The following is a 19,224-nucleotide window of genomic DNA, read 5'->3' as shown; positions in this document are numbered from 1 at the left end:
TGGCAAGTTGTCCAGGTCCTGCAGCTGCAAAGGAAGTTGGTTGGAGCTAAGTCCTTAAGGCAAAATTTCATATGCATTTTCCCACAGGAAATAATGTAAATCCAGATAATCTGTTTCAGCCAAAAATATTACCAATATTACCAAAATTCCAACACTATAATCATATTTATGCATATCGAAACAATTATTATTATTATTATTAGTAGTAGTAGTGGTAGTAGTATTATTACTATTAGAAAAGACATAAAAATGAAGTAAAATATAAAATAAATAGACATTAAACCTCACTTAACCTTAGTTTATGATCCCTCATAGCACTGTTCTAAAAACAAAATTTAAAATTTTCTTTTTTTTCACTCATCAGCAAGCTCAACCTATTCTATGTGGATTTTAAAAAGGGAAACATTGAGCCATGCTCAAAGCAGAGCTATTTCCATGTGAGCAGCTTCTCACTCTCCACCTCCAAAGTGTCTGTTACCCTGAGCAGGGTAAAAGTGCATAAAGCAGCTGGTTGTGATGTCATCTCTGGCAGACTTCTATTTTTGTTTCTTGATTTTAGCTCAGTTTTTCATTCAAAGATAGGTCGAATGAGGTGACATGGATGGGATGCGTATCTGCCCCTGAACACCAATAAAGGATCATTAAATACATTTTTAAATAAACAAAGATGAAAAATTGGATTTATGACTTACACACAGACTCTTCTATACCATTTTATTCTGTATACAGGGTCACAGGGGGCCTGGAGCCTATCCCAGGGGATTAAGAGCATAATATGAGGCAGGGTACACCAATCCATCACAGGGCACGCACACTTACACACACTAACACACTATGGAGAATTAGTCTAATCTGCATGTCCTTGGACTGTGGGAGGGAACCAAAGTACGTAGAGGAAACCCACCACGCATGGGGAGAACATGTCAACTCAAGCCACACAGAATTGAACCTTGACCATAAAGGTGCAAGCCAACATTGCTAACCACTAAACAACCTGTTTTTTGTTTTTGTTTTTGTTTTTTTGCCATTCTGTATATGCAGGAGACATTTCAGTATGCTCCCACTGCCAAATGTTAAGCTAAAATTAAATAATTGATACCAGAAATAACATTTGATTATCTCTTGTTCATTGTAGCACTATGATTCTGTATATTAAGAAGAATACATTTTAAAATGTCAACTCCAGTATACAGAGTTGCAGGGAAATGAAGCCAATCCCAGGAGACCTAGGGCATGAGGCAGAGTACACCTTGGGTGGGGAACCAATCCAGAGTTTTAAATGTAGAATTCTAAACCTTTTTACTATTTTGACTTTTTTCTGTGTTAAATTCAGATGTTCCTGTTTAGTTTTCAGTATTCCATTTTGTTTACCTTGCTGTTGTATCACTGTTACATGTTTATTAAAAGTATATACAGTATTACCTGTAATTACTCTTCTTCTATATAGTACCTGTGTTTGTGTCATGCCTTGGTTTCTTCAATACATGACATCAAGACAGTTATCTTATTTTATTTTTTTAATCTTGTGATATTTAATCAGCCTGTTTTAAATGTAATATGCTTCTTCATGATTTAAATATTTATTTGACATTTACTGTATCTATTCTATTTTTAGTGCTGATTTCATTTATAGGAGTCCCACAAATTCAAGGTAATTTATTTGATTTACTTGATTTAAAAAAAAGAAAGTATTAAAAAACAAAAAAACACTTTTGTTTTCATTTATTTTGATTTCAATAGGACCAATGAAGGTTGTGCTTGTAAAATACAATGCAGACTATTTTATTCACATAAAGAAAGTCAGTCACTTTAAATTATTCACTCTTTAAGCTTAAATTATTTTCACTTTTTTAGTTTTACACTGTTCTTTCAGTGAATTCACTTATGCTGTAAAGTTCCTGATTTTCTATTAAAAAAAGAAACAAAAAACATAAATAATTAGTAAACTAGAAGGATAGAGTCTATGAAGAAACTGTAATGTGTAGGCAATACAGTATATAAAATACTGCTCAAAATCCCTTGAACGGTTATTTGTTTTTTGTTTATATTTTATTGTATTTATTCTACAACAATACTCTGGATTAAAAAAAAAAAAAAACTATGAAATAACACGTAGGTAAATGTGTAGCAACAACAACCATCATTGTGATTTTAAGACATGGAGGCCAGCCTTTTTGGAATACAATAGTTCTTGCAAGAACAGTAGTGTCAAATGCATTTGCAAAACCCATTAAGCACCATGATTAAACTAACTCTCATGAATTATTTCCCAGAAAGGCAAGAACAAAACTTAACTTTGCTGCAGAAAAAGTTAATTTAGAGTTATCAGCCTCAAAAATCACCAATCAACAAACAGCACCTGATCTGGATGAATCAGACCAATCAAAAGCTGTTTATTCCAACTTTAACTTTGTATATTAAACTTTATAGATCATAAGTAAAAGATCCTGTACATCTTATATATAATTTTGGGTCCATGGCCCAGAAACTCCCCAGATCTTAATCCCATTGAGAACTTGTGGTCAATCCTCAAAAAGCGTGTGGACAAACAAAAATCCACTAGTTCTGACAAACTCCAAGAAGTGATTATGAAAGAATGGCTTGCTATCAGTCAGGATTTGGCCCAGAGGTTGATTGAGAGCATGCCCAGTCGAATTGCAGAGGTCCTGAAAAAGGAGGGCCAACACTGCAAATACTGACTTTTTGCATAAATGTCATGTAATGTCGATAAAAGCCTTTGAACGTATAAAGTGCTTGTAATTATATTTCAGTACATCACAGAAACAACTGAAACAAAGATCTAAAAGCAGTTTATCAGCAAACTTTGTCAAAACTAATATTTGTGTCATTCTCAAAACTTTTGGCCACAACTTTAAATGCTGTTCAAATGGGAAATTAAAGATTGCTGTTCTTCCTGAACTATTATGCTAGGTAACAGGTCTCCTGACCTTAAAGTCACCCCTATTTTCTCAAAACCGGGAAGAGGATGTCGCAAGTAATGAATGAGAAAGTGGAAACATACATCATACATGGACTACATCTGACTACTGCAGACTACTCAGAGTTAATCTATAGACTGCCGTGACTTTGAGCTATTTTTTCCCGTACTTTTCCTGTTAAAATCTGAAACAATTTGGCCATTAAGGTCCTCCCATTTAGAGGAGTAGCTAACCTGCATAACACGTAAAACATAGGGTTTAAAATGTTTGCCCTGTGTTCACAAAATTTGTGTAAAATGAGAGTTTGAGCATCAATAACTGTCAAAACTAATATGATGTCATTTAAAAATATGGCCAAAACTTGCTAACCAGTTTTTTAATGCGGTAAGTTTAAATTATTCAAAAACCTTTGACTATAAGTTCATATACAGTGGTGTGAAAAACTATTTGCCCCCTTCCTGATTTCTTATTCTTTTGCATGTTTGTCACAAAAAAAGGTTTCTGATCATCAAACACATTTAACTATTAGTCTAAGATAACATAATTGAACACAAAATGCAGTTTTTAAATGATGGTGTTTATTATTTAGGGAGAAAAAAAATCCAAACCTACATGGCCCTGTGTGAAAAAGTAATTGCCCCCCTTGTTAAAAAATAACTTAACTGTGGTTTATCACACCTGAGTTCAATTTCTGTAGTCACCCCCAGGCCTGATTACTGCCACACCTGTTTCAATCAAGAAATCACTTAAATAGGAGCTACCTGACACAGAGAAGTAGACCAAAAGCACCTCAAAAGCTAGACATCATGCCAAGATCCAAAGAAATTCAGGAACAAATGAGAACAAAAGTAATTGAGATCGATCAGTCTGGTAAATGTTATAAAGCCATTTCTAAAGCTTTGGGACTCCAGCGAACCACAGTGAGAGCCATTATCCACAAATGGCAAAAACATGGAACAGTGGTGAACCTTCCCAGGAGTGGCCGGCCGACAAAAATTACCCCAAGAGCACAGAGACAACTCATCCGAGAGGCCACAAAAGACCGCAGAACAACATCTAAAGAACTGCAGGCCTCACTTGCCTCAATGAAGGTCAGTGTTCACGACTCCACCATAAGAAAGAGACTGGGCAAAAACAGCCTACGTGGCAGATTTCCAAGGCGCAAACCACTTTTAAGCAAAAAGAACATTAAGGCTCATCTCAATTTTGCTAAAAAAAAACATTTCAATGATGGCCAAGACTTTTGGGAAAATACCTTGTGGACCGACGAGACAAAAGTTGAACTTTTTGGAAGGTGCGTGTCCCGTTACATCTGGCGTAAAAGTAACACAGCATTTCAGAAAAAGAACATCATACCAACAGTAAAATATGGTGGTGGTAGTGTGATGGTCTGGGGTTGTTTTGCTGCTTCAGGACCTGGAAGGCTTGCTGTGATAGATGGAACCATGAATTCTACTGTCTACCAAAAAATCCTGAAGGAGAATGTCCGGCCATCTGTTTGTCAACTCAAGCTGAAGCGATCTTGGGTGCTGCAGCAGGACAATGACCCAAAACACACCAGCAAATCCACCTCTGAATGGCTGAAGAAAAACAAAATGAAGACTTTGGAGTGGCCTAGTAAAAGTCCTGACCTGAATCCTATTGAGATGTTGTGGCATGACCTTAAAAAGGCGGTTCATGCTAGAAAACCCTCAAATAAAGCTGAATTACAACCATTCTGCAAAGATGAGTGGGCCAAAATTCCTCCAGAGCGCTGTAAAAGACTCGTTGCAAGTTATCACAAACGCTTGATTGCAGTTATTGCTGCTAAGGGTGGCCCAACCAGTTATTAGGTTCAGGGGGCATTTACTTTTTCACACAGGGCCATGTAGGTTTGGATTTTTTTTCTCCCTAAATAATAAAAACCATCATTTAAAAATTGCATTTTGTGTTTACTTGTGTTATCTTTGACTAATAGTTAAATGTGTTTGATGATCAGAAACATTTTGTGTGACAAACATGCAAAAGAATAAGAAATCAGGAAGGGGGCAAATAGTTTTTCACACCACTGTATATATATATATATAACGTTTTTTGGTCCCCGAGCCGCTTAGTTATCACTTTTGCCTTATGGCACGGTGCTCCATCGTGCTGAAATGCATTGTTCTTCACCAAACTGTTGTTGGATTGTTGGAAGAAGTTGCTGTTGAAGGGTGTTTTGGTACCATTCTTTATTCATGACTGTGTTTTTGGGCAAAATTGTGAGTGAGCCCACTCCCTTGAATGAGAAGCAACCCCACACATGAATGTTCTCAGGATGCCTTACTGTTGGCATGACACAGGACTGATGTTAGCGCTCACCTTTTCTTCTTTGGACAAGCCTTTTTCCAGATGCCCCAAACAATCGGAAAGAGGCTTCATTGGAGAAAATGACTTTGCCCCAGTCCTCAGCAGTCCATTCACCATACTTTCTGCAGAGGATCAATCTGTCCATGATGTTTTTTTTGGGGGGAGAAGTGGCTTCTTTGCTGCGCTTCTTGACACTAGGCCATCTTCCAAAGTCTTCACCTCACTGTGCGTGCAGATGCGCTCACATCTGCCTGCTGCCATTCCTGAGCAAGCTCTGCACTGGTGGCACTCTGATCCCATAGCTGAATCCTCTTTAGGAGATGATCCTGGTGGACTTTCTTGGATTCTATAAATTGTTGATTGAGGTGCAATCTTAGTAGCCACAATATCCTTGCCTGTGGAGCCATTTTTTATGCAACGCAATGATGGCTGCACACATTTCTTTGCAGATCACCATGGTTTATAATAGAAGAACAATGATTTCAAGCATCACCCTCCTTTTAACATGTCAAGTCTGCCATTCTAACCCAATCAGCCTGATATACTGTAATGATCTCCAGCCTTGTGCTCCTCAACATTCTCACCTGAGTTAACAAGACGATTACTGAAATGATCTCAGCAGGTCCTTTAATAACAGCAATGAAATGCAGTAGAAAGGTTTTTTTGTGGAAAGTTAATTTTCATGGAAAAGAAGGACTATGCAATTCATCTAATCACTCTTCATAACATTCTGGAGTATATGCAAATTGCTATTATAAAAACTTAAGCAGCAACTTTTCCAATTTCCAATATTTATGTAATTCTCAAAATTTTGGCCACCACTGTACATCTTTGACATCAAGCAACTGACTCTGACACACTATCATAATAAGAAAAGTATCAGCACCAAAACTATGCTTCAGATGAAAATAAAATTAGTCTTACTTGAAGTTTACTGTAGCTTTTATTCTTAAACATTAAATCAAGTAGAGTATTTTGAGGTTGAGAGAATTTAAAGCAGTTGTTTTATTCTGATTGAATTACTGAATTATTACTTTTTTCACTCTTTTTTATTTTTATTAACAACAGAATGCTCTATCTGGAGTCCTAAAGCTGTGGCTTTGATAAAGCCAGATAAGCATGTTTTTATTGGGGAGACTGTTACTCTCAGTTGTGACATACAGAAAAGAAGAAATACTGACTGGAAATACAGCTGGAATAAGAGTAATAGCATACTCTACACAGACAGCACAATGCAGTGGTTCAGTATCGGGTCTGTTAGCTACTCTGACACTGGTGATTACACCTGCAGGGGACAGAGCGGTGACTCTCAGATCTCAGAGATCAGTGATGCAGTTACACTCATTGTATCAGGTGAGTATGTAGCAACAACATCTGGATTTGGTAGTTTTATGTTTACAGTGTATTTGTTGTGGATTAATCTGATCGCCAGCTAAAAAAAGTAATTAACTTTTTCATGAACTAATGGAACAACAGACTGTATTAGGACTATATCATACAAAGTACATAGTATTTACTCTTTATTGTTTCTTACTTAGTGCCTTTAGAGTTTCTGGCTTCAGTGTGATCAGCACATACTTTCCATGTACACTTATGTATAAAAATAAATATAATAAAACACCATAAAAACAACAATAGTTGAAGAATAACAGATCTTTTTTTTCACTGTGCCATTATTTATTGAAAAAAAATAAAGCCAAAAATATACCAGGTATCTGCTTGATTCAATAGCATATAGGCCATTCCACAAACTTGATTCTTTTATTTTACAACCATTCTGGTGTATATTTACTGGTGTGCTTTGGATCATTGTTTTGTTCCATGTCTGAATTTCAAACAACATTTTAGCTGTTGGACAGATGGCTTATAATTATGCTCCAGATTACTAAAGTAAACAATGGAGTTCATGGCAATGGAGTTCAAACAATGGAGTTAATGCCTGCAAGGTGTTCAGATCTTGTGGCTTTCAAAACAAGCTAAAGTCATCAGCCATCCACCACCATCATTGACAGTGAGTATGAGGTGTACCTGATAAAATAGTGTTTGGATTTCCCCAAACCTGGTACTAAGCATTAAGGCCAATCAAGTCCACTTTGGTCTTATCTGTACATAGTCACATTGTCCCTTATAATTATTCTGATACAGTGGACCTCATGTTTTCATGTTCCTTTTTAACAAAAGTTTGTTTAGGCTTCTTCGAATTGTGCTGTCATGGACTGTAACATTTAATATGCTCAGTGAGGCCTTTTGGATCTCATCATCTGATCTTGGTGTTATTGCGATGGAATGTCCACTCCTAAGAAGATTGGCTTTTCATTTGTGAATGATGTTGCTGACTGTAAAACATTAAATTAAAAATAGTTTAAAAAGCATCTTAATACAATTTCCAGATTGATGTGCAGCAACAATTGCTTCTCTAAGACTTTTGCTTATGTCCTACTATTTTGGCATTGTGTTTACACACTGCTAAATATTCAAGAGGAGCTAATTGCTAGTTCTGAACACATTTTTTTACAGTAACAGTTACAGTACTTTCTTGGGTAAGTGACAGTAACTTGTGCATCTATTCTGCCGATAGAAATAACAGGTTGTCAACCTCATATGCTCTCAGGTATGCCATTTGGTTTGGCCTGTCAATCTGGCATAGCTTGCGGGTGAGCACCACGAAGAAAAGTGACCACCGCGCCTGCCGAGCATTAAGTCTTTTGGCTGACTTTAGATATTCAAGGTTCTTGTGGTCCGTCCATACAAGAAAAGGGTGTTCGGCTCCCTCCAGCCAGTGTCGCCATTCTTCGAGGGCCAGTTTGACTGCCAAGAGTTCCCGATCTCCAATGTCATAGTTTCGTTCTGGGGGTGTGAGTTGGCAAATCCCAAGAAGCGCTGAAGTTCACGTCTGGAAGATGGTAGCGGCCAGTCAGTTACCGTCTTAACCTTGGTGGGGTCCATTTGGATGCCGGACGGTGAGATAACGAAACCAAGAAAAGAAGTGGAGGTGCAGTGAAATTTACATTTTTCTGCCTTGACATACAGCTTGTTTTCTAGCAGGCGTTGCAGAACTTGACGGACGTGGAGCTTGTGTTCCTCCTCAGAGCGTGAAAAGATTAAAATGTCATCGAGGTAAGCGAACATGAAGACGTTGAGCAAGTCTCTGAGGACGTCATTGATGAGTGCCTGGAAAACGGCTGGGGCGTTGGTTAGGCCGAATGGGACAACCAGGTACTCATAATGGCCAGTAGGGGTATTGAAGGCGGTTTTCCATTCATCGCCCTCCCTTATTCAGACCAGATGGTAGGCGTTTTTCAGGTCAAGCTTGGTGAACATGCAGGCATCCTGGAGTAGTTCAAAGGCTGACGACATTAGTGGAAGGGGGTAGCGATTCTTGACTGTGATCTCGTTTAATCCCCTGTAGTCAATGCAGGGTCTGAGGGACTTGTCCTTTTTATCTACAAAAAAGAATCCTGCTCCTGCAGGTGAGGAGGAGGGGCGAATTTATATTTGACTCATTAATATATTGTTCCATAGCCTCTCTTTCTGGGCGGGAAAGAGAATACAGTTGGCCCTTAGGAGGGTAAGTGCCAGGGAGAAGGTCGATAGCACAATCGTAGGGGCGATGAGGTGGTAGGGTGACAGCCCGTGATTTGCTAAAGACCTGTCGAAGATCATGATATTCCGTTGGTACTTTGGTCAGGTCAGGAATTTCCTCTTGGAAGGTGGGGGAGATTCACCCTGTGGTAGCAGAGCACAAACATGACTAGAGACAGGTGGGGCTCCAGCCCAGGATGCTTCGTTTCACCCAATCTATGTGGGGGTTATGTAATCTTAACCACGGGAGACCCAGGACAATGGGTGCGTGAGCGTTTTGGACAGCGAGAAAGGTGATGGGCTCAATGTGATTGCCGGAAAACTGTAAGGTAATGGGAGAAGTGCGATGAATGATAGGAGTGAGTCTACTGCCATCAAGGGCCTGAACAACGAATGGTTGAGACAGAGAAATGAGCGGGATCTTGAATTGAGAAGCGGCAGAGGTGGAGATCAGGTTTTGGTCAGCTCCAGAGTCTACTAGGGCGTGGGGGTTGTGGGAGTGACTGTTCAGGGTCAAGGTGACAGGAAAACATGAACGCTGATCTGGGGAAAGAGTGGAAGCAGGGCCCCCCTGTAACCCCAGAACTACTGGGGGGCCCGACCTTTTAGTGGACAGGAACGCACAACATGGCTTAACTGGCCACAGTAAAAGCAGGCCCCGTCATGACTACGGCGCTGACGCTCCCTTGGAGAAATATGTGCGCGACCTATCTGCATTGGTTCAGGAGGTGGCTCAGGGGTAGTAAAAGTGGGCGCAGGAGTGTAAACTTTACTGAAGGGCCGGTGTTCCTCGCGTCGGGATCGTTTACGGGCGTCGATGCGTGTCGCCAAGTCGATTAAACCCTGCAGGTCTGACGGGAGCTCTCGGGCCGCAAGCTCATCCTTGATTGAGTCTGAGAGTCCGTTAAAAAAACAATCAAAAAGGGCTTTTTCGTCCCAGCCACAGGAGGGCGCCAGTGTCCGAAAATCAATGGCGTAGTTGGAAACAGAGCTAGATGCCTGGCGTAGTTGAAGTATCTGTCCTGCTGCCTGGTGTCCTGTGAACGAACGGTCGAAAACCCTCCTCATCTCATCAGTAAATGTTTTGTACGTGAAACAGCAAGGAACCTGGGCATCCCATAATGCTGTTCCCCACTCCCTTGCTTTCCCTGAGAGGAGCGTGATTATATAAGCCACTCTGGATCGTTCAGTGGGAAATGAAGCGGCCTGCAGTTCGAGAACGAGGGAACACTGCGACAGGAAGGAGCGACAAGTAGACGGGTCGCCATCATAAGTGGGTGGGGCAGGTAGGCGTGGTTCATGACCATTGGCATGTACTGGGAAAGAGGGTTGTGGGATAATTGCCGGAGGTGGTTGTGTTTGCTGTAGCTGAGTGGTCAGTGACGCTAAGGTTTCCGTGATAGTTTGAAGCGTGGAGGTGATCTGCCTGATTTCTTGTTGGTGACTGCCTAGGAGGGCTCCCTGGCTCTCCAGTGCCCCCCTCAGGCGAGCTGCCTCTGCTGGGTCCATTGTTGGCCAGATTATACTGTTACGTGCGCAGGTCGAGATGGATACAAGTGCAGTGGAGCAACTTTAAGGAATTGATTATGTTGGATGTGGGATTTGGAACTGGCTTGGCAGTGGTTTTCTTTGAAAACGGGTTTGTAGCTGGAGCGCTTGCTGCGCTGTGTTAGGGAGCTGCGTGTGCAGAGAAAGGGAGAGAGAGGCGCGAGAATGCGGAAGCGCCGTGAGCCGGCGAGAGCGCTATGTGTGTCCTGCACAGGAATGCGGAAGTGCGGAGAGCCGGCGACAGGGCTTTGCGTGCAGCGTGACTCGTGCAGGGATGCGGAGGCGTGGAGAGCCGGCGAGTGAATGGAGACGTCGCACAGGTTGGTGGCTGATTTCGTTAAGCTTTCTCGTGGTCGGGGCCAGCAGAGTTCGGTGCCAGAGAGGCGAGGGAAAGTTCGTGATCCGAGTTCGTAGTCGTTGAAACAAATCCAATGGTCAATAACAAAATCCGTGAGCGTGGGAATCAAAAACATGAGACAATGGCGAGGTCGAGAAAAAACAAAGCGTGGTCGGTAGCAAAGAGTCAAGGCATGAAATAAACGCTGGAGAATTGGGCTATGGAAGGCACACAATAATCTGGCGATAAGGTGGTGTTAGTGTGTGGTTTAAATACGTAAGGGGAATGATTACAGATGGCACACAGGTGTGTGAAAGGTGGAACGTGAGGTGGTGAGATGTAAGGAGAGGTTGGGAACGTGGAACAGGAGTGTTTATGAAATCATGGTGGAGCTGTGGCTTGGCGGGTTGTGACAGCGGGGTGGTAACCACACCTAGGGTTAGCCCTATTGTCACTCATTATGTCTTCAGGAATCTGTGAGTGTCTGAATACATGAGAAAATATAAGTAGTGCAAATTAAAATGGTGAGCGGAAACTTACTGTAGGAGAGGATTTAGGTGGATGGATTTGGGGAACTAGTCAATGATCACAATAATGACTGCGTTGCTTGAAAATAAGGTAAAGCTGTGACAAAGTCTGTGGCTATGTGAATTCAGTCTTTAATAATCAATGTCTGGGTGGAGCCCTCATACTTTTTTTTACATAAAGAAGAACCATGCCAATAATGAGATGATAAAAGACTTGTCTTTGAAGATGTCCAAGTCAGCTGGTGATAAAAGACCCTCCTGAGTAACCAAAGTTCTTATGTTTTGATGTGAGAGTTCAAGTCATCTTGATCAGAAGTAAACTTAGTACAGTAGGCTTTGGTGTGGAGTGGATTGGGCACAGTGCAACTGGTGCCAAGTCTTGCCACAGTAGAAGTACATCTTGTGTGTATGACACATTTAATGTTCCTTATCATTCCTTATCAGGTGGTCAAAGCAGATGAGGTTATTTAGGGAATCGATATATGCTTGGTGGCTCATTCCAGCCACTATCAGAAACTAGTCTGTTTAACATCTCACTGCCATCCTGATTATCTTGCTTGACTATGAGGAGTTGGTCTCCAACTTCAGGTAGGATGAGGTAAGATTATGATGCCATATAAAGTTACATGGGAATCAGTATAATGGACAGCTGTACTAGCTCTACCATATCTGCTGTGGTTGCCCATTGTTCTTAGAAGAAGATGCCACCACTCTTGGGAACATGATGCCTCATTGGCATTAAAGTTCCTTATCAGTCATTTACATTTAGCCATTTTGGCAGATGCTCTTATCCAGAGCAACTTAGATTTTTTTTTTATCTCATTATACATCTGAGCAGTTGAGGGTTAAGGGCCTTACTCAAGGGCTCAACAGTGGCAACTTGGTGGTTGTGGGATTTGAACCTGGGATCTTCTGAACCGTAGGCCAATGCCTTAACCACTGAGCTACCCCTGGCCCCATCAGGCAGCTTAGATTATGACAGTTGCAGGTTTAGATTGCTTATCTCCATGGAAAAAGGCTAGCAAATCCAAATGTGAATCAAGATTAAAGTCAGAATACAGGCAGATGCTGGGCACCGTATATGCATGAAATAAAATAGCAAACAAACTTAGGTGCAGGTGAATCTACTTGCTGCTGTTGCTAATTGCTATGTGTACCTGAGTTAATAAGATGACAAATTCATCAGAATATATATTGTATATTACAATGAATTTGTGCTGAATCATCATTGCCTCTTCTCTCATACTTAATGATTTCTTTTTTATTTCAACATACATTTATTGTAATATATCATGATGATTTTGTGCTGAATCATCTTTGCCTCTTCTCTCATATTCAATGATTTTTAGTGTCACTTTATACTGTATATATCATATCTTTTTTTTAACAGAGAGAGCACGGACAGTACTGAGTGTATCTCCACAGAGCTGGTTGACTGAAGGCGACTCAGTGACTCTAAGCTGTGAGGTTACAAACTCCTCTACAGACTGGACATTCACCTTGTTCACAGCAGTTCCATACAGAACAATAAAAGGCAGTCAAGGGGATATCAGTAGAGGCTTTTACACTCTCAGTCCTGCTACTTCTTTTCACACAGGAGTTTATGTGTGTGAATCAGAAAGAGGAGAATCAACCGTTTACAGAAGTTTAAGCAACCAACAGCCAATATGGATCACTGGTGAGGAAAAATAAGTTTACTTTGCTGGAGTGTCAAAATTAGAAATGTATTATTACATTACTATAGTATTTATTATTGAAATGTTTGGTGTAAAAAATATATATTCAACCTCATGAGTAAGGAATGTTTATGGCAGTTGAATAGCCCTGAGCCCTGTTAGAAGATATCTACTCCCTTATTGTCTATAGCACTTATCATGTACAGGGTCTTGAGAGGCCTTGAGCCTTTCCGAGTGGACTCACAGAGTGGATACAACCTGAATGGGTACCAATTCATTTCAAGGCACAAATATGCACACACTCACAAATTCATTAATATGATGGACAATTTGGAAATGCCAATTAGCCTAATCTGCATATCTTTGGGATGTTGAGAAAACACAAACTCAAGGTAAAATCCTTAACCCTAGAGGTGTAAGGTTGCGGTGCTAAAGACCATATCACTACTCCATTGGGAGAGGGTTGCTCTCATTCACATCACACTGTTTAATTAAATGAGATGTAAACATGTTCAGTGTAAGTCATGTCATAAAAAGACAATTGTGATAACAAATGTTAATTCTAATGTTGTGTGTTTAAGGGGAAACTTCTCCAGTCTCTCTGATCATCAATCCCAGCAGAACTCAACACTTTGCTAAAGATTCTTTGTCATTGACCTGTAAAGACCAGAATAACTCTTCTGAATGGATGGTGGGACGTTACACACGCAGAGGTTCAGAGTCGGATTGTTTATGGTGGGGATCAGTTAAGGAATCTATATGTAAAATCAATTCTCTCTCCCCATCCTGCACTGGAGTTTACTGGTGTGAGTCTGAATCTGAAAACATCAGCAATCCTGTCAACATCACAGTGCATGGTGAGTCTTCATGTAGTTTGTCTGTTGTTAAAATAAGGTGGAAATATTTATTTGACAATAAATCTCTTACTAGGAAGGATGACAACAGGTAGTAGATATAAGTTAACTTTTAATTTGCTGTATCACTTGTGAATTGTCGACAGTTGTTTTTCAGCCATGGTAGCTCACTGTGTTAAGGTGCTGAGTCACTGATCATAAGCTCTACCTGCCTTCACCAAGTTGCTGTTGTTGTGTCCTTGAGAAAGGCCCTTCACCCAGTCTGCTCCAGGGCCACAGTATAATGGCTGGCCCTGCACTCTGACCCCAGCTTCCCACTTTCGCCTTCAGTACTGCCTTTATTCTACATGGCATATACATTATTCAACAAGGTGCTTAAAGCATTCTTTAGAAATGTTGGCCCATATTGATAGGATAGCATCTTGCAGTTGATGGAGATTTGTGGGATGTACATCCAGGGCACGAAGCTCCCGTTCCACCACATCCCAAAGATGCTCTATTGGGTTGAGATCTGGTGACTGTGGGGGCCATTTTAGTACAGTGAATACTATTTGTAGTGGAGCTGAGTGGTACCCGGTGGGGTCTTCTGCTGTTGTAGCCCATCCGCCTCAAAGTTGTGCGTGTTGTGGCTTCACAAATGCTTTGCTGCATACCTCGGTTGTAACGAGTGGTTATTTCAGTCAAAGTTGCTCTTCTATCAGCTTGAATCAGTCGACCCATTCTCCTCTGACCTCGCCCACAGGACTGCCGCATACTGGATGTTTTTCCCTTTTCACATCATTCTTTGTAAACCCTAGAAATGGTTGTGCGTGAAAATCCCAGTAACTGAGCAGATTGTGAAATACTCAGACCGGCCCGTCTGGCACCAACAACCATGCCACGCTCAAAATTGCTTAAATCACCTTTCTTTCCCATTCTGACATTCAGTTTGGAGTTCATGAGATTGTCTTGACCAGGACCACACCCCTAAATGCATTGAAGCAACTGCCATGTGATTGGTTGATTAGATAATTGCATTAATAAGAAATTAAACAGGTGTTCCTAATTATCCTTTAGGTGAGTGTATGTAACAAATAAAAAATCTCCATATCCAGTAATGTACATTTGATGAATAAATGCTTAACAATAATTCACACTCAGGGTGCTTGGAGTGAACATTCCTCTATCTTGAGCATTCACAATTTTTCTTATGTAGCTCTAAAAAGACTATTGACATTCCAATACCCCTACAGTATTTCTCCTTTTTTTCTCCTCTCATGAGCATGTTGGGTAATAGACTGAGGTTAGGAAAATCTTTTTTTTTTTTTTTTTTGGCCAAAAGGAGACTTCAGCTGGGTCTTCTTCCTCATTAGTCTCTTTCTCCTCTTGGTTGTTCTCTGTGTCATTCTCAACCTCTGGCATTACCTCTTCTAAAGCCTCCTCACTATCAACCTAGCTTCTCTCTTTCTGTTCACTGTCAGCGTCAAATATGAATTCCAGCGCTTCATGTGCAGTATATCTCTTGGCCATCGTGCTGCTAAAGACTAAACTGTTAGGCTGTTGCAGTTTTGCTTTTCAACAGGTGTGGTTCCTGTGGGGTGAAAATTATACTGTCAATAGGTTCCTGTGAGGGTTGACATGGAAGCCAAAAAGAGGCACAAAGTGTTTACGCGTGCATGTAGGTGTGTGACACCTGTATGTTTAGGTGTTGGAAAGGAGTGTAGAAATGTGCATGAACTTTTTTTATACATTGTAGTCTTCCCTATTAATTTCGACTGGTAATATTTGACCGGGAACACCATGAGTATATAAAAGTTCTATAAAACACACAAATTTTTCATAAAAAATATTTTGTGTGTTCAAATGCTCTGTGTGAACAAAGTCATGAAACCTCATGACAAACGGATGTAATTAACTGCACTTTTTTAGAAAGAAAACATGTAAACATGGTCAGATTTGACCGAAACACAACATTAGGGTTACCTATTTGTAAAAATTAATATTTATGTAATCGTTTTTTTTTTTGCTGTAAATGTTATTTTCTGGGTTGTAGATGGTGATGTGATTCTGGAGAGTCCTGTTCATCCTGTGACTGAGGGACATCCTCTGACTCTACGCTGTTTATATCACAACACAAATTCCTCAAATGTCTGCGCTGATTTCTATAAAGATGGATTAGTTCTGCAGAATAAGTCTACAGGAGAGATGATCATCCATAATGTCTCAAAGTCAGACGAAGGTTTCTACCACTGTAAACACCCAGAGATGGGAGAGTCCCCGAAAAGCTGGGTTTCAGTCAGAGGTGAGAAATTATTTCAGTATTCATTAAATACAAGTGTGACTTGGATGGAACATGGATCAGGAACTCTGTCAGGGAACTGGGTTGGACGAGAAGAATCCAAACACAGTAGATTGTCAGAGGTTGGAAGCAGAGGGAGTGCCCCTTTGAACTGATGTATCGTGGCTGAGAGCGCGGAGAAGAAAGAGTGTACCAAAGCACCCGGACTGTGTGATAGCAGGATTAAAACATTAGTCTAGAGCATGGCGAATGAACAGAAACGTAGGTCAAAGCCGGGAAATCGAAGAGCTAGGTGATGGAGCCAAATCGTAAAACAAAAGCCGTAGTCAAAAGGGGAAGCATGATCAAAAACCGAGAAATTAAAGAGTGAGGTGACAAATCCAAAATGTAAGGCAAAAGTGAGAAAACAAGAAACAAAGCAAACTTGCCAATGTAAAAATCATGAAACAAAATGCAAGGGAATAGGGTGAGAAGGCACGCAATAATCCTGCAATGAAGCAGCATGCAGCGCCAGGAGTGATCAGCATGGAATGCGAGACTGGGGTGTGGGAAAACACATGACCTTCTAGGAAAACATGAGCATGTGGGGAGAATGTGACAGTATGGAGAGGTTCGTGGAGTTATCATGAAACATGACAGAACTCAGTGTCCTATGTTAAGTGTTTAGTTCACGCAAGTACATGTACAGCGTGGTGTTTGTGCACAAGCAGTTAAGCATTAATAATGTTATTATAATTATTATTGTATTCAGCATTGGATTCATCAGAGGTAGCAGATCTATCAGGTGTAGAAGCTCCATTCTCAGTGCTAATGCTGATCAGTATTGTAGTGACGGCATCTCCATATCTTCTGGTGACCATCATTCTGCTGCTCAAATGTTACAGAGCTCGAGGTGAGAACTCTTTCAGTATGTCTCTACATTTTCAAAGCACTTGTTCTAAAATGTCCTTACAGCTGGTTTAAAATATGAGCATGAAATGAAAAAAAAATCTGAAAATCATCATTAAAGTCACCATTAACTTTAGTCATTTCTTGCCATATGTTTTAGTGTACTGAAACAAAGAAAAATGCTGAAGTTACAGAAGATGACTGCAACTTCAGCATATGATTGATGTGTACAGCCCTTCAGTCTATTTCGGCTCTTCATGATCCGATGAACATTTGCATGCCATGGATATCTGTCATTAACCATTCCTTTGAGTTCTTGTATGTTCTTTTTCATGATATTAGTAATGATGTCCAGTCACATTGTTTTTTGTCAACCTCGTTTATGGTTACTTACAATTTTTTCCAAGCATCAGAGTTTTCATCAATGATTCATGTCTTCACATTACATGGGTGAAATATTTGAGCTTCAATTTTATCATCATTGCTTCCAGAGGTAGATCTTGTTTCACCTCTAGAAGTATAGAATGGTTTGTACTTTTTCAGTCCAAGGAATCCTTACCAGACATTAGATGATGGAATAAATGCTGTTAATTTACCAAAAAGTTCATTTCCTTGTGACCTGAAAGCAGTTTTATGAAGATGGGATATTTTTCCCCAAATATAATCTGTATATACCCCTGTATGATCTTCATATAAGGATTATTCAGTACTATTTAAAATACCTTTGATCTGCATGCTCACCTTTGATCTGCATATAGTCCTTAGATATTACAATAAGTGATATACTGTATACGGAAGCCCTGCTGGTATGTATCGACAGAGGATACTTCAGACATTAAACTTTGAATTTGGGTTGTCTTACCGAAGTTATCATTACTTTTAAAACATGTACGTTTTACACAGAATGCGAGAATTATGTCACAAAAATATAAAACTCCCCAAACTGACATATTATTATTATAAAATTAATAATTAAAGTTTTTTTTTCTTTTTTTCTTTTAGTTTTCTTATTCTGTATCAGTTATTAACATGTTTAGAACATGTCCAGTGCCATCTTTGGTAATGAAAGTACACTTTTTTTTAATAGGGGTGTTTTACATTTAAATTGCAAAGTATCAAATATTCTTTTCCTGTGAGCTGATTGCAATGAAACAAAGCCAATATGTTACATCAAGCTCGGCCAAATACACCTGTAAAACTCTATTTAAATGAATTTAGTAGTTTTTATGTTATGCGTGCACAAACAAACAGACAAACAAACACAAACAAATTCCAAAAAAACATCTTGACGTGTTCTTTTACTTACCTTATGTCCCCTCAAATATTGTTTTGCAAATCTTGGCAGTGTACACATGCCAACTTTGTGTAGCTATATACGTAATTAACCCAGTTATTTGTTTATGTGTTGTATGTGTTAACACAAATACATTTCAGACTTTGGGGCAACATTGCAGTGCTTTGTTATTTTTGGAAAATAATTTAGGATGGTGTATGTGATAACAAGCATGCATACTGTTACCATGGTGTCATGGGGGCTTTTTTTTCCCAATAGTTCAGGACTGGAGTTTCCTACAGTCTACACGAGCCTCCAAGAACGAACTGGACTCCATTTTAACTTAAACACACTTCTTGTTATACTGCACTTCCATTCTCGCACAGTATGATGCAACATCGTGGAGATGAGAGAACTTTTGGGGTAAAACTGCAGAGCACTGGAGTAGGCCACTGCAGTATGGCAGAACCTCCTCTCTAAGCATTCCATCAACACAAAGATGAGAGAGGTTTGAGTTTAAGTTTTGATTCGGTATCATTTCTGTTCCTTATGAGTTTAAATTAATAAACCCACGTTATAAATTATAGAAATTGTACAGTCTTGCACATCTGAACATTATACTGACCTACTCGGGCAGGTGGACAAACAAAGCCTGCAGATTCTAACAAACTCCAAGCATTAACTATACAAGATCGGGTTGCCATCAGCAACAGGGTGAATTGCAGATGTCTCGAAAAAGAAGGGTCAATACTATAAATATTGCCTCTTCATATACAGTAAACTTAATGTAACTGTTAATAAAAGCCTGTCACCCTTATGAAGTGCTTATAATCACACTTATAAGCATATTAACATTCAACAAAAAAATCTAAAAATGCTGAAAAAGATTAATATTTGAAAATTATATAAAGAAATTCTTAAAACTTTTGGTCACAACGATACAAAATGGCAAAAATGCTTTACCAGTTTTTGCCCGTTGCTTGAACACATTTTG

The 19,224-nt window shown here is 39.9% G+C and overlaps 1 protein-coding gene across 1 annotated transcript; it reads left to right on the top strand.

The window, feature by feature from the left end:
• Positions 1-1,621: 1,621 nt before the first annotated feature.
• Positions 1,622-17,894, top strand: LOC128526108 (high affinity immunoglobulin epsilon receptor subunit alpha-like). The gene is made up of 7 exons (XM_053497693.1): positions 1,622-1,651; positions 6,336-6,620; positions 12,652-12,939; positions 13,519-13,794; positions 15,824-16,072; positions 16,821-16,961; positions 17,118-17,894. Exons 2-7 carry the CDS (start codon positions 6,500-6,502, stop codon positions 17,123-17,125), a joined length of 1,083 nt encoding a protein of 360 aa, XP_053353668.1. The 5' UTR covers positions 1,622-1,651; positions 6,336-6,499; the 3' UTR covers positions 17,126-17,894.
• Positions 17,895-19,224: the final 1,330 nt, after the last annotated feature.

Source organism: Clarias gariepinus, chromosome 1 (assembly GCF_024256425.1).
Source record: "Clarias gariepinus isolate MV-2021 ecotype Netherlands chromosome 1, CGAR_prim_01v2, whole genome shotgun sequence".
In the NCBI taxonomy this organism is placed as follows: domain Eukaryota; kingdom Metazoa; phylum Chordata; class Actinopteri; order Siluriformes; family Clariidae; genus Clarias; species Clarias gariepinus.
Note: the sequence above shows the minus strand (reverse complement) of the source record. Positions and strands in the feature narration are given on the sequence as shown.